At 38.4% G+C, this 16,426-nt stretch overlaps 1 protein-coding gene and 1 pseudogene across 2 annotated transcripts in view; both read right to left on the reverse strand.

The window, feature by feature from the left end:
• DPYD (dihydropyrimidine dehydrogenase) overlaps positions 1 to 16,426 on the reverse strand; it is a 1,593,199-nt gene that overhangs the window by 529 nt on the left and 1,576,244 nt on the right. For both annotated transcript variants that reach the window (XM_073571402.1, XM_073571401.1), the window contains 2 exons: positions 14,114 to 14,257; positions 2,674 to 2,814 (listed from right to left, as the gene is read on the reverse strand). In XM_073571402.1, the coding sequence (XP_073427503.1) occupies positions 2,674 to 2,814; positions 14,114 to 14,257 (285 nt within the window). The remainder of the gene's footprint in view (positions 1 to 2,673; positions 2,815 to 14,113; positions 14,258 to 16,426) is intronic.
• On the reverse strand, positions 10,520 to 11,011 carry LOC141085708 (coatomer subunit zeta-2 pseudogene; annotated as a pseudogene).

A 16,426-nucleotide genomic window follows, 5' to 3' on the forward strand; every position in this document is an offset into this window, starting at 1 on the left:
ATTTTCATTAAAAAAGCCTGTTTGAGACTAATGTAGGAGCTTACACTGTCGTCATGGAAACAATTTAGTTGCAGAAAAAAAAAAAGATTTCTGGTAAATGTGTATGTGGTGGAAACAACTTCATAAACTATAGATAACTATAACAATAATAATCACATCAACAAACAATAATAATAAAAATAATGGTGAAAGTTTGGTGTTTTATGAAATGGCTAAAAAATAATATAAGAAAAATAAATCCTTGAATGAAAAGATCCTTATTCTTTAAATAATGTATTCATTAACGATTTTGCATATAAAAGTAAAGTGGTGCTGCTATACAGATTAAAAAGATCATTTTAGTGAAGAAATTGGTGGTTGTTCTTTAATCAGTAGTTGAAGCATTGGTGTAGTAAACATTAGGTGCAATGGGGACAGGATTGTGGGTAGGGTCTTCAGATACTGCTAGCTCCTCTGCCTGCCTCTGATGTCTGTGTGACCGGTCATTGCTTTGTGTGCGACCTGCCTCTGGTTTCAAAATTTCTCTTGCGCAAATTAATCTCTCGGTGGTCTTCAATAAATTGGAGCTGATGGCGGTGCATGCACAGCTTGACCTCCTGGCTGTCTTTAGTAAAATGGTGCTGGCGGTGGCACATGCGCAGATTGATTTCCCAGTGGTGTTAAAAAAAAATTGTCACTGGTCGCGTCACATGCGTATATTGAGATGTAAGCTCAATGATGTCCTTAAGAAATTAAGTTGAGCCAAGATGTCAATTTGCACATTCGTCACCACTGGCATCATTTTACTGAAGCCCAATATGAGATTAATATGTGCAAGACCCACCCAGTGCAAACTTTCAAACAGGAGGCAGGTCTCTTGCAAATATGTGACCTGTCATACAGACACCAGGGACACACGGAGCGGCCAGGGCAGTAGCTGAAGGCCACACCTACAATGCTGATTAATAAACAACTACCATTCAGATTTTTTTTTACTAAAGGTATATATTTAATATGCATAACAGCGCCAGTATGGCTATGCCTTTGCTTTAATATGCAAAACTTTGCTGACTGGTTCTCTTTAAAGAGAACCTTTCAGGTGATTCATGGAGTCCACACCAAGAACAGCATGAATTAAAGCCTACCTGCACAATTGCAACCAGGTATATTTTCCTCTGAAGCACTCTAGTATATACATACTGGAGATCCACACCTGGCTGGCTTCTCCCAGAGCTGCTACAGGTAAGAGACAGGTCTCTCCCTATGAATATGCGAAGGACAGACCTCCAGAAGTGCTGAGTGAAATTGGCCAGTTTTCAAAATATATTTTCTCTGAAATGCCAGAGTGTTTCCGAGAATAATATATCTGACTGCAATCATGCAGCCGGTCTGTGATTCATAATGCCTGTAATTTAGATAGCATAAATTTCCTGATAAGGTTCCTTTCAAACATCTGAGACTAGGACAATTTTGAGGATATTCACAGAACAATATAAACTGCTGTACTGTACTGTGTAAATATAAAAAAAAAAATCTAAAAATTCTTTATTCAAAATTTCTAATTCAAAATATTGTCCAGTTACCGGCTGATAGTTGCCAACAGTTCTGATTTTACCAGGACATTCCTGCAGCTTGGATTGAAAAAGAGGGGCACTTATGCAAACCACACACAAAATGTACTTGCTTGAGGATTCAAAACATTGGTAACTATGCAAGCTGTGTTCCTTTTGACCTTTTTCATCACATATCGCTACTCCTGACCGGAACTTGAACATTGCTTTTCACCTGAATTAGGTTTTTTTTTCCAATTCTTTTTACAATGTATGGTCACTAGTGATGAGCAAGTATACTCGTTGATCGGGTCTCCCCGAGAATGCTCAAGTGGTCTCCGAGTATTTTGGGGTGCTCGGAGATTTAGTTTTCGTCACCTCATCTGCATGATTTGCGACTGCTAGACAGCTAGAACACATGTGTCTGTTAGGGAATGCCCACATGTATTCAGTCTGTCTACAAGTCGCAAATCATGCAGCTGAGATGAGGAAAACTAAATCTCTGAGCATGCCCAAATACTCGGAGATCACCCGAGCAATGATGCTACTCACCCATCACTAATGGTCATGTCTATCTATGTTGGTAAAAATCTCTACATTTTCCTGGTCCTCCTGACTTGCTCTCCCAAAATAATAATAATAATACTGCTAATATCGAAGCACACAGGTCTACGATAGTATATGTATCAACATGTGGGACACCAGAAAAAATGGGAAGATAAACGTATAATCTAAAGCAAGAGGAACAAGGAAGCTCTCAAATTGCCTTCAATGTCTACATTGTATAAAGAATAAATATTTGACCTGATTCTTTTTATATTCTTTCTCTCTTGTTGCATTTTTTTTCTATAATGAGCAGAATCACCTAGACTGCTATTAACATGCCTAACAGGTGTCCAGAGAGATCATGTTTGATATCAGTTACTATAGGTGAAACCTTTAAAGAAGTCGCCAAGGATTAGAAAAAAGATGCTGTTTTTTTTTTCCTGTAAACTACTCCACTCCTACAATAGGCTGACAGTGCCTCCTAATTCCAGTTTTAAGCAGCAGTTTGTTCCATTTCTGCTAAATTGTGATAGAAATTCTAAATCTATTCTAAAATTTCACACGTTAACGGTTGTAAAACTAAGAAAACTAGCATTACCTGATAGCCAGAGTCATTGCAGGTCATGTAGCACTTGCCACAGTTAATACACATCTCTTCATCAATCAGAGCCACAACTTGTTCTCTTATGTTTAATTCACCATATGATCCAATATACTGCAATGCTCTGCCAATTACATCCTGGAGAAGAAGACAGAGTACATATTAAACTGATTTACTTTTTCTTCTGTAGGGTAATTAAACTACACACAAAATCACATTAAATGGAAAGATGTTCACTTGTGGCTTATTTTAAGTAGATTGACTTAAATTTAACTGCTTAGATGCCATAACTGCAAACAAAGAAGAGGAAACCACAAGCGCCAGTTTTACCCAACCTCCTTTCCTGACTTGTAGCATAGATATAAAAGCCCTGTCCTTGGTCCTGAAGTCTAGTATTGCTATCCATAGATACACTAGCTCTGCTAAAGTTTGAAATTCTATAGTTTTAAATACAATGATATGAAACAATTATACAAGCTATTGAACAACCATTGGTATGAGATTTTTGTATAAAATTCATTAAAAGTAGAGATGAGTGGAATTAAATATTACAAAAATCTGTATCTACCAAACTGCAGATTATTTAAATTCGCCTCTTTGTGGATTAATTAGAATGGAGACGTCTCAGCTCCATTTTTCTGAACCGTAAAGAAGTCTCAAAAGGTCAAAGAATACAAAAATCCTTATACTCTCTTTACTGTTCACTTCTGTGGCTCCTCCGCTCCACATTGTCAGCCATCCAGTTCTCGTCATATCTTCTTATCACTTTGTGCACTGAAATCCCCATAGGGTCATGCTGCACATTGTGATGTCATGGTATCGTGACTTTTTGTGTGCTTGTACTGAACCCTCCTGAGCCTCTTCAGAGCTATAAGTTCTTAACTGTTGTAAGAGTGCCCCAGGGATCGGGGATTCAGTGCTCGTGTGTGTGATTGGAAGATGAGACGAGAACCGGACAGGGGACGGTAAGGAGCAGAAGAGCCGAAGAGATGATATATCTTATGTTTATTATGCTTTGGGGTCTGGATAGACCCCAGAACATAATAAAGGACCTTAAAATTATGAGAAATAACTTCTCTGAAAATCAAATTTCCCCAAAAAATTGTGTGAACAGGTGAATTTGAATTGTGCTTGATTTGCTCATCTCTAGTTCTTCACAACATACTACTGGCCATCACAGTGATCCTGTCATGATTCCTCCTATGAATGTGTCTGGATGCTGTGAGTGACAGTTCTGCAGTCCAATCTAGGACAGGGGCATGCTTAGCTGTCAGTATGGTGATGGACAGCTCAGACGTCTAATTGGATTCTGGGGCGTGCTGAGCTGTCAGTGTCTTAAGTGACAGTTTAGCCATCCAATTGGGACCAGGGTGTGCTAGGGCTTCATCCATGTGTCTCTTGTTCAGAGTAACTACCCGGCTACTTAACCAGCTCTCTGTCTTAGATTGCTGCCAATTGTAGGTTTGCTCATGAGGTGTGTGTTTACTCTGTGCTCCTAGTCTTCTATTCTGATCTTTGTTGCTCGAACCTCAGATTTGCCTTTGACCTTGCCTTTGAACAATCTATTTGCTGTAATTCTTCTTCTTGGAATTCTGACCCCAGTTTGTGCCCTGACTACGCTTTTGTCTCAAATCTCTGTATATGACATACCCACCTGGCTTTTTACCTCGGACCTCTTGATTTTCTAGCCTCGTGGCTTGTCCATGAGTAGTGACTAGAGTCACAAATTCTTTTTTAATTAACTATTTCCAAAAGACCTACAGTTAGGGTAGCACACAGCTTTTTTATGCCATTTATTACTAGAAATGAAAAAAAAGCATGTCTAGAAATCTTGAGCACGTTTTATTTGGTTTTAATATGGGTTTTCTTTGGTACTTTTTTTTGTTTCTAAGCAAATTTGTTCTTAATAGAGGAAAACTGCAGTAAAAATACTAAAATAATTGACATGCTTAAAAAATCACCAAAGAAAAGCATAATCCATGTAAAGATGATTGTTTAAATCTCATTCTTTTTGCTGTTACTCTAAAATACCTCAATCATTCAGTATAAAAATGCAGCTTTTATTTGCTGTGACTTTGTATTTTAAGTAAAAGCTCCTCCAAATTGTTAAGTGGTTTCTTAAGGAAAAGTTCTTCAAAAGTAGGAAATTAAGTTTTTTAAAAATACATCACAGGTAAAAAAAAAAGAAAAAAGAAAAAATAAGGCATAGAATGAGTCATGTTTTAGAATTCTCATACATTTTGCTGCTACTGTAAAATGCTGCATTTTGTTTCCACAGAAAAAATACACAAGATGTATCAAAAATCCAACATGTGAATAAAACATAAGGCTTGTGTTTGCCAATGTGCGTACTTTAAGCAAAAGTTCCACAAAAATGGTTCTTCACTTAACCTTGTTGAAGACCCCGTGCCTGTCATTACGATCCTCCATTCATAGGAGATTGGGATTTTCTCTATACATAGCAATGCTGATGCACTGCTATGTATGGAACAAGTGACCAGATTATCACAGCTTCAAGTCCCATAAGGGGACTATTAAATACAGTAAAAAGTAAAAAAAAAAGTTTTTAAAGGTATAAAAAAATAAAAAAACACAAAAGTTCAAATCATCTCCCTTTTCGCTTTATAAGATGCACCGGATTATAAGACGCACCCCCAATTTTGAGGAGAAAAATAGGAAAAATTTATTTTTAATAAAATGATGGTGCTTCTTATAATCCATGCATCTTATTGCTCACCGGGGGTGGTGGCTGCAGTAAAGCGGGTCCCAGGGACACTGCTGGAGTAGGCAAGAGTGGAGCATTGCTGCATGCCACAGGCTGGGATGAGGGAATGTTCGGATATGCGGTGCGGGTGTTCGGCCCTGCGAGTGCTCAGTGCTGCGGGTGTTTGGTGCTGTGGGGTCTCTGCTGACATCTTGTGAAATCCCAGAGCCCCCGCAGTTAAGATACATGGTTTCGTATGTGCGGGACTGGACTCTGGGAAAATGGCTGCCGGCCGGGTGTGGCACATGCGCAGATGGAGGTCTTGGAAACAAGATCTTGGGAGATGAGATCTCAGCGCTGAGAAAAAAACTATACCTGTGTGGTATCTGCTTACTCATACTAAACTGAAGAATCATAATGGCAGGTCAGTTTTACCATATAGTGAACATTGTAAATAAAATTAACCCAAAAAACTATTATGAAATTGCAATTTTTTTTTATAAACGCACTTGGATTTTTTTCCCCCTTTACCTGTACATTATGTGGTTTAATGAATGGAGGAATTTAAAATTACAATTCCTCCCCTCCTCCCCCCAAAATAACAAGCTCTCATATGACAATATTGACAGAGAAATAAAAAAAATATGGCTTTTTGAAGAAAGAGAGGAAAGAACAAAAAGAAAAAATGGAAAATGGCCATGTCATGTAAGGGTTAAAAATTGTGAAGTAAAGCAGAAACAGGTTGGGTGCCCAGCTATCTTTGATCTTGAGGAAAAGAAAACAAATCTTTTTAAGAGGTCCAATTCAACTAGCAAAGTGCAATGAATAGAGGCATCAGCAATAATACAACAACTAACATAAAAGTAAAGACCCTTAATCCTCTATGTGGGATAACTGGATGAAAGGTGTCTGGTCATTTGGTCATTAAAGCGTTATTTCAAGTATGGAAATTTATCATCTACCCACCTGATAAGTGATAACTTGCTGATCTGGTATGGTTTGAACACCAAGTTCCACACAGATTCCAAGAATTTTTGAGCTATCTATCCTTTCCAGCAGGGCAGTTTAGAGCAATTTGGGAATGGCTCTTTAGGATAAATACATCATATCATTATAAATGATCCTTTTTGTGTAAACTCAGGCTGAATTTGTTACTCCTTCTCCAGGATCTGCTGCCTGGTCCCATCAGATTGCTGTGGCAATTTGACTCTTTCCTATGATGTCATTCTCTTTGATCATATTGCCTGACTCAGGCAGCAGAATGCTACTTGAGTATTCAGGTGGTTACATTGAAGCTATTACTTAGTGCTTGGAATGTCAATTCTCCTGTATCAAGCATTGCTGTACTACATTGCTATTCTGTGGTTCCAAAACCACATCAATCTCTGCTTTACAACTCTACTATTCTATGATCTAAGCACTGCTATATCAAAACTTACTTTTCAAACTTTAATGCCTTGAGTCTCCTTTACAACTCAGTTCTCCTACCCTGGTTCCCCATCACTAAGTCAACTTGGTGTATAACTGTTCTAGCTCTGGTGCTGGTTTCCAGTTCAGCTTCTCCAGTTTACACTAGGATTTCCCACACAGGATGTACATCAGCGAGAATAAAGGCAGAAATTCAAACTTATATAGTTCACAGAGCACGTGGACATCAAAGCAATAGCCCAAAAACAGAGTATACTATAACAAGTATTATCTATTAAATTATTTATCTGCAACTTTTTATTAATAAACTTCGGGATACAGTATAGTCTGTTTTGGGGCTATCGCTTTCATGCCTATGCCCTGTCCATTTCTCCAGTTGTCTAGCTGTTCCATGTCTACCAATTTAATTCCAGCTAGATTGTCGCGCAGCACCAACGTCACTTGTCCGTGCTACATTGGAACTGCTCATGTAGACCAAGGGCTCGAAGGAACAATGTCTCCAGGTGAGACTTAACAGAATGAATGATTCTATGAATATCTTGTTAGTATAAATATGTGCTACTATATGCCGATGGTAGTTTGGTAACCTCTTGTATGAATCTGGTATCCTAAAAATACATTTAATGAGCACTACCAGAAAAAGATTAAAAAGGAAATGGGGCTAAGTCATGAAAATAGACTATTCACTGCAGTACTGTAGTATAATAGGAGTTTCTGCTATTAATAATTCTCGATGTCGTGTTTATCAGCCTCTGTCATTAGTATAGCAGTTATGGCTTTCCTGCTCCCATCACTTGTGTTGAAATCAAGCCTGCAGCTGCTGAATGCCGAGAACTGCTCACCCATGAAAGAGTCCGCATCTAATGCAAGTGGTAGCTTACCAACTAATGATCCAATAAATAATGTACCTTGGCTTTAGAAATCAGGAGATATTTGTTTACTTCTTTATTTTTAGATGTAGATGAAAGGTTTAGTTGTAAGTTTTGATCATCTTACAGAACAGCCTCACAACTAAAAGGCTTTACAGAAACAGAGCTCCTTTTTTTTTTTTGCAAAGTCTCAGTCTAATTGTTTGTCAATTTAATTGCACCTTTAACAAACAAAACACTTCGACCGGCATTGGCTTGTTGGCCTCTGTCATTTCAACTGCCAAGTCCACTTTAAAGTTTATACGCCACAAAAACTAAATGGCTTCTGGCTCAAATGGTCCACATGAGAAGCAAGTCCCAGAATAAATGAATTATAAAGACATACTATAATATACATATACTATACATACTATACATACAAATTCTAAAGACATACTAATAGGGAATTTAGATTGTGAGCCCCATCGGGGACAGTGATGATGATGTGTGCAAAATGTAAAGCGCTGCGGAATATGTTAGCGCTATATAAAAAATATAAAAATAAAAATAAATAAATAAATAAATAAATTATATAGAGAGGTGGACTTTTACGACTTCTTTGTCTGAGACAAAAACTGAGCCGATAAACCTTTTATTTATTAAACAAGCGTTACATAGATCCCCACGCACTCGGAGTAAGTCAAAAGAGTATCCGTACCGGTAAATGTCAACATAGCTTTTTGTATACTGTTTAGAAATATTTAATATGCATTTATTTTCTGTACAGAAGGATATAGCGAAAAAAGTATATTGTATGCTATAATTCTTTTTTATCAATGATATCCAATTGGCAAAGTGTCCCAGCCTGTACCTACAGTGGCATATTTAGGTAGTACAGCACGTAACATATCAGCGATTTCCCATTATTTTACCTCTTTCTATAAGGTGGATCCAACTGAATTCAATATGCAAGGGATTTACTGTATTAATCCTCCAACCCATGTGATCATCACGAAAAATTGTTTAATAGGGAAGCCTTCTAGATATTTAAAATGGGCATGAGAGTTCCTCGTTGTTTAAATAAGAAACAACATTTATTACTACACAATTAAAGGGGAAATCTGGGACTTTATGAAAAACAAAAAATGTACCTAAGCACTAACAAGCAGGTAATTGCTACTTACCTGCCCATTGTGCATGGTATCGTTTTTCCCAAGCACAGAGCTGTCAAAGACTGCTCCTGCCAGAGATTCAAAAGCCTCTGCTGACGTCACGTCTACAGAGCAGAAGCTTCTTTTCCATTTCGCGCTGTCAACGGAGTGGGACTTCTGACGTCATTCTGATTGATAGCCGGTTCTCCGCTGCCTGACTGGGTGAGGAGGCTCTGAATCAAATTGATGTCGGAAGTCACACCCTGTTGCGTCAGCAGAAGCAGTCTGCGACCACTCTGTGCCGGAGAGCAAAGGCATTGTGCACAATAGGCAAGTAAGTTGCAGTTACCTGCCTGGTAATGCTTACCCAAATTTTTTTGTTTTTCTTTAAAGTCATGGATATACCTTTTAAATTCGCTTGTGGTCATTCTTTTTTCATGCTAATTATAATGAATCCAATATATATATATTCTATGCAAGTTAATCCAATTGTTATATTTATATTCTCTATTAATCTATTTGTTGCTAATACTATTTACAGTTATGCTCAAAAGTTTACATACCCCGGGCAGAATTTTTGCTTTTCTTGAAATCTTTTGTGATAGTTGTGGATGAGGTTCTTGATTTTCTCAGATGGAGAAGCTGCCCACTCTTCTAGGCAAAAAGCCTCCAGTTCCTGTAAATTCCTGCGCTATCTAGCATGAACTGCATGCTTGAGATCTTCCCAGAGTGTCTCAATGATATTGAGGTCAAGAGACTGAGATGGCCACTCCAGAACCTTCACTTTGTTCTGCTGTAGCCAATGACAGGTAGACTTGGCTTTGTGTTTTGGATTGTTGTCATGTTGGAATGTCCAAGTGCGTCTCATGCGCAGCTTCCAGGCTGATGAGTGCAAATTTGCCAATAACATGCTGCATTCATCTTTCCTTCAACTTTGACCAAGTTTCCTGTGCCTTTGTAGCTCATACATCCCCAAAACATCAGCGATCCACCTCCATGCTTTACAGTAGGAATGATGTCCCTTTCATCATAGGCCTTGTTGACCTCTCTCCAAATGTAACATTTATGTTTGCGGCCACAAAACTCAATTTTGGTATAATCACTGCAAATTACCTTGTTCCAGAAGTTTTGAGGCTTGTCTCTGTGCTGTTTTGTGTATTGTAACATAGTAACATAGTAACATAGTTATTAAGGTTGAAGGGAGACTTTAAGTCCATCTAGTTCAACCCATATCCTATCCTAACTTGCCCTAACATGTTGATCCAGAGGAAGGCAAAAAAAACCCATGTGGCAACAGTAAGCTTCACATTGGGGAAAAAAATTCCTTCCCGACTCCACATACGGCAATCAGACTAGCTCCCTGGATCAACGCAATATTAAGGAGACTAGTGTATATACCCTGTAATATTATACTTTTCAAGAAAGGCATCCAGTCCCTTCTTAAATTTTAGTAGTGAATCACTCATTACAACATCATATGGCAGAGAGTTCCATAGTCTCACTGCTCTTACAGTAAAGAATCCGCGTCTGTGAGTATGCTTAAACCTTCTTTCCTCCAGACGTAGAGGATGCCCCCTTGTCCCCGTCACAGGTCTAAGAGTAAAAAGATCATTAGAAAGGTCTTTGTATTGTCCCCACATATATTTATACATTGTAATAAGATCACCCCTAAGCCTTCGATTCTCCAAACTAAATAACCCCAAGTGTTCCCCCACCATCGTTCTTGGGTCTATAACTTCGATCAATCACTCCAGCGCTTCTCTCTTATGGCATTCTCTCTGCTCATTGCTGCCAGTGATGTAATCGAAGAGCACAAAGCCAAACGCTTGTTCTGACACCGTCTTGAAGTTGAGCCTTTGAACGACTTGCTGGGATTCACATTCCAAAATGACACCCTGATCAATAATTTCATCAAGTATCAGAAAAACTGTGTCCATATTTTCCAACAGCAAATTCCTGTCTATGTGCTTCTTTCTGATCTCTGGGTCTTGTGGAATATTTTTCTTTCAAATTCTTGCTGCTCCGACAATGATGGGAATGTGCAATCATAATATTTGGCTACAAGTCGATGCCCGTCCTGATCCAACATGATGACAGCGCGCACTGTGTATAACGTGGGATCCGATAATCTCTCCATCGGACTGGCAGCCTGCCAGTAGATGAGATACTTTGTGGCATTTGCACAGTAATGGCTTTCTTCTGGCGACTCGACCATGCAGCCCATTTTACTTCAAGTACCTCCTTATTGTGCCTCTTGAAACATCCACACCGCTAGTTTTCAGAGAGTCCAGTAATTCAGCTGAGTTTTTCTTTGCATCCCAAACAATTTTCCTGGCAGTTGAGGACAAAATTTTTGTTGACCTACCTGACCGTGCTTTTGTTTTTACAGAGCTTTTGATTTTCCATTTGTTAATCACAGTTTGAACGCTGCTGACTGGCATTATCAATTACTTGGATATCTTTTTGTATCCCTTTCCAGCTTCATACAGTTCAACTACTTTTTCCCGTAGATTCGTTGCCAATTCCTCCTTTTACCCTGTTTTTAGGTGTTGTATTTTATTGAATTTTGTTAAAGCTTTCTTCCTTTTTATCCAATTGTAAGGACAGATATTCATCCTTTTTTTTGCTGTGGACGATGCTATTATCAAGTGTGTGTAACTGATTTCCTTGTGAGCTGGCGATTCCTCCATTTGGTGTTACAGTGACATTTGTTGCATCCTTCAATGAGAGATATAAACATCGCCTAAAAGCTGGAAATTAGTTATGTCAGGGTGCAGAGACATCTGCAGTCCTCCCAAGAACTACTTCTACCCTCCACACTTGTACGCATCCCTCACCCATTGGTCTACATGGCTTCCTCTGGAATTCTGTGCCCCAACATGACTAATTATCCACCACATTCAGAACGTTCAGAAGAGCTGGATATGTTTAAGAGATGCCATTATAGCTCATGTGTGAGGGATGTCATGTTTTCTTGGTAACTGTTAAGGATATGTAAAATAGCTCTATCACCCATAGTTTATAATTGTATATTGGATCTGCCATTAACAAAAGCTTCTGAAAAAACTTAATGTATGAATAGTTGAATGGATTCTTATTAGTGATGAGCGAACATACTTGGATAATGTATTATAGAGTATCTTGGGCGTGCTCGAGTCCCTGGAGCTGCATGTTTAGCAGCTGTAAGACAGCTGCAACACATGAGGGCATTGCCTGTTTATTAGGAAATCCCCGTATGTGTTGCGGCTGTCTAACAACCGCAAAGCATGTAGCCGCAGGGACTCAAACATATTATCCCAGCATGCCCAAGATGCTTGAATAACACCTGAGCATGCTCGGATAACACGGTATTGGTAGCTAATATTTTATTACCATTGAATGTTGTAAGTTGTAAAAAAAATAACAATCTACTACTCTATCCCATATCTTTTTTTGTTGTATACCGATATAGAATGTCAAGAGGGGAGCAAAATGGACACTCTTTTGGCCTCTATTAAGCCTCCTCACATTGTCATGCCAGAGCTGGAATGTCACTCTCCACAAGAAGAAATGTTACCCCTTAGACTGTTTATGTAACTTTATAAGGCCTGTTTCACACTTCAGTTTTTTCTGTCAGTCAAAATCCGCCAAAATAGCGGAAACCGGATCCGCAGGCGGACTGACAGAAACGGGGGTGAGCGGATTGGCGGAAGTACTGATCCACCGAAGGTAAAAATTTAAAGGAACCGCGCCTGGGGAAGGAGAGAGAGAGAGAGAGAAAATTTTCTTCCAGCAGCCAGAAAAGTTTCAGGGTTAAAAAGGGAAAATGCGGATACGCAGGACAAAAAAACATTACAGGCTCCGTTCGATGATCTCAGCGAACGGCAAAAATTTGGCAGATCCGCAAAAAAACAGATACAGCAGATGGCCGTCCATCAAGATCCACCGGTAATGCAACGCAATGGGGAAAAAAACAGATCCGCCAAGCAAAATGGCGGATCCGTTTTTTTTTGCAAAACGGCGGATTTTGACTGATGGTGACAAACAGAAGTGTGAAACAGGCCTAAGACACGTACAGTAAGTGTAAGTTGATTACTGCCCATTAGTGAAATTAGAGTTGGCATGCCAATAAATAGGATGGGTTATTTTATTTTGCTTTATATGTTCCACTTGTACCATTCCATGGCATTCTATACCTAGGAGCAGTGTTTGCTCAAAATGCATTAAACAACATGGAAAAAGAGTGCAGCAACTACTTTGTGGCAAATTTAAACAGTGAGAGGATGTGACAGCTAGCAGCCTAGCCACGAAGATAAGTATAGCCACTAAGCACTGAATAAACTACACATAGTGTGTGACAGCACAGCAGTGAAAAACGGTTAACATCCATTTTGCCATAGCCATAGATGCTTTGGTTACTTTGACATTACTAAGACTATGTTTGCTGGATACAGTCCCAGGAGACCTTAAAGTGTCCTACACATCATTTTCAAGGCAACTGGATGCAATTGTCTTGCTTTCAATTCATAGAGAATTGATTTTTCCACAATTCAAACTTTCAGGGAAAATTTGATAAAGTTGGCAATTTTGAATATCAAAGAGACTTGTTCATCTCTAACCATTTCGTAATTCATGTCAAGAAGACATATAAAAGCTCACATGTAGTTCATCTTGTAATGGTTCAATAAAACATTTAAACACAGGGACTAGCAAACAAGACCCAACAATATTTTTGAGATACTCCAACGAGAAGTATCAGTACACGTCAACTGTAAAAAAAAAAAATCAGACTAGATGAGCCCCTGATACTGCCTTCTTTAATCTTTTATCAAAAGTAATACTTTCAGAAGTTTTCAATTCATTGCACATATGCACTGTGTGAGAGATATATCTAACACAATGTTATTTAACAATCAAAAGGAAGGAACAAAGAGTGCAGCCATCCTTGAATATTACAAAACTAATTATACCTTAACAGAACATCTGTGAGTCTTTATAAATCAGCACCGCATTTTGACTACAGTCACTCACTTATTTGCAATGTACATTCTAAGACAGAAAGGAATAGCAGGGGGGCCAAATAAACCATATTCTAATTAAAATGTGTCAGAGCTATCTAATGATTTAGGAACTGTATATATTAGATACAAAGCATTAGCCAGCCCCGAATATCAGAAAGAACAGACGCCTCCTTGCCACGGCCAAAATTATTTTTAATGCAAAGTGTATGAAGCAAAGTGAATTGTTACCAATCATTTCCTGTTACTGCATTCAGTTCTGTATTCGTGCATACAAATCATCTTTTTACTTTTATTTTTAGTTTTTACCTTGACTGCAGGTACAGGTTTCTTTGGATGGAAGGGTTTCTTTTCATTTGTAGAAGCATTTGCATTTTCAGAAAGTGACTTGATCTTCTTCTCGGCAATGATTCTCTTTTGCTGATCTAAAAATGGTCCAAAACTTGGCAGTTTCTGGAAAATAAGGTAGAAAGAAAAAAAGTTAATGCGATTGATATATTTCATGGCTTTTTTAGAGAAATAGGTAAAATGTGTTATTGTATCTTTATTGATCAGTAGTACATGATCTGTTGCTCGTCAGCTGTTGGAAATTTTTACGGTAATTCTAGCATGATCTCATATGACTTGGTTGTTAAAAACCACATACTGTTAGGCAGGAAGATGAAGTAGTGTTGATCTGAGATCTTTTTAGCCACAGAACCTGGCAGCAAATCAGCAATAGAGAAAAATCATAAAACATAACCTTTAATGGATAGGATAAAAGCTACCAAAGATTATAGTGCAAGTAAAAATACACTAGATCAAGTGCCACAGACCATAATGGAAGGTATCTGTATAAATCTCTGCAACAGATCACCACCAATATATACATGTGGCTATTCCATGTCCAGAAATTTGAAAAGATTGGACCAACAAATACTTGGTCTAAATCGTTCAGAAGACCAAGTAAAAAAAATGAACAGTTTACTTATCAGAGGAACAGAAAAAATCCTCTACCCTGTACAGGTTATCAAGGAATATGCCTATTCATGTATATAATAAAGACATCAAAATAATAAATCCATCAGCATAATGTGAAAAGGAAAGATCTCACCACATGAAAATGGAGGATGTCCACGGTCAGATGTCCCATCAGAGTCATGTCAGGTCAGGAAAAAAGGTATTCACCCTATTCAAGCCCTATTCCCATTTGGGATGCACAGGGACTTTGTAGGGCCATTTTTTGTAGGGGTCAGATGTGGACTGCCCTTGTCAGGGCGGGAGTCATGGGTGTCAGAAATGGTAGCTCTTTTAGGGCTTGAATCGTGAGAATTTGTGGATATTTAATCCACTTGGTGCTGTATCTCTAGCCACAGAACCTGGGAAACTTGTCATTAGGACAATTATAAACTCCATTTTATACCAGTATAATTCTAGGGCAAATAAGATCAAGCAGCAGTTTAAGCTTGTACGAAATTGAGTCATGCAGAAGGACAATGATACAATCCTAAGAACACTATTAAATTGACATTGGAATTACAAAAGAATACTAGGAATGGCCAAGTCAAAGCCAAAGCCATACTCTTTAACTTCTTAGATTAACCCCTTAATGACCAGAGGTATTTTTTATTTTCATTTTTTTCTCCTCTTCTTCCCAGTACCAAAACTTTTTTATTTTTCGGTCAATATGGCCATGTGAGGGCTTGTATGACGAGTTGTACTTTTGAAGAACACCATTGGTTTTAACATATCGTGTACTGGAAAACAGGAAAAAAATCCAAGTGCGGTGAAATTGCAAAAAAAAGTGCAATTCCACAATAGTTTTTTGTTTTACTTTTTTACTAGGTTCACTCAATGCTAAAAATGACCTGCTATTATGATTCTCCAGGTCATTGCGAGTTCATAAACACTAAATATGTCTAGGTTATTTTTTATCTAAGTGGTTAAAAAAATTCCAAAGTTTGCTAAAAAAAAGATGGTTCCATTTTCTGATAGTGTCTCCATTTTTCGTGATCTCGGGTTGAGTGAAGGCTTGTTTTTTGCATGCTGAGCTGACATTTTTAATGATACCATTTTGGTGCAGATGCGATCTTTGGATCGCCCGTGATTGCATTTTAAAGCAATGTTGTGGTGATCAAAAAACGTAATTCTGGAGTTTTTTATATTGATAGATTGGGCAGTTCTGAATGTGGCGATACCAAATATGTGTATGTTTGATTTTTTTATTGTTTTATTTTAAATAGGGCGAAAGGGGGATGATTTGAACTTTCATATTTATTTTTTAAAACTTTTTTTTTACTTTTGGCATGCTTCAATAGTCTACATGGGAGACTAGAAGCTGTTTTAACCCAATTGGCTCTGCTACATAGAGGCAATGATCAGATCGCCTGTATGTAGCAGAAATGCTGACTTGCTATGAGTGCCAACCACTGGAGTGGAGCTCATAGCAATCCAGCAATGTCAACCAAAGAGGTCTCCTGGAGACGTTTGGTTGTTTTGCCAACCAATCGGCGACCCATGGTCATGTGACACGGACGCCGATGTGCGGGATTTCCGGCGCACTTGCCGGAAGCCCGTGTTAAATGCCGTTGTCATAGTGGCATTTTACTAGTTAACAGGCACAGATGGATTACGATTCCATCC

Source organism: Dendrobates tinctorius, unplaced genomic scaffold, assembly GCF_039654945.1.
Source record: "Dendrobates tinctorius isolate UK_male_01 unplaced genomic scaffold, ASM3965494v1 ptg000029l, whole genome shotgun sequence".
Classification (NCBI taxonomy): Eukaryota; Metazoa; Chordata; class Amphibia; order Anura; family Dendrobatidae; genus Dendrobates; species Dendrobates tinctorius.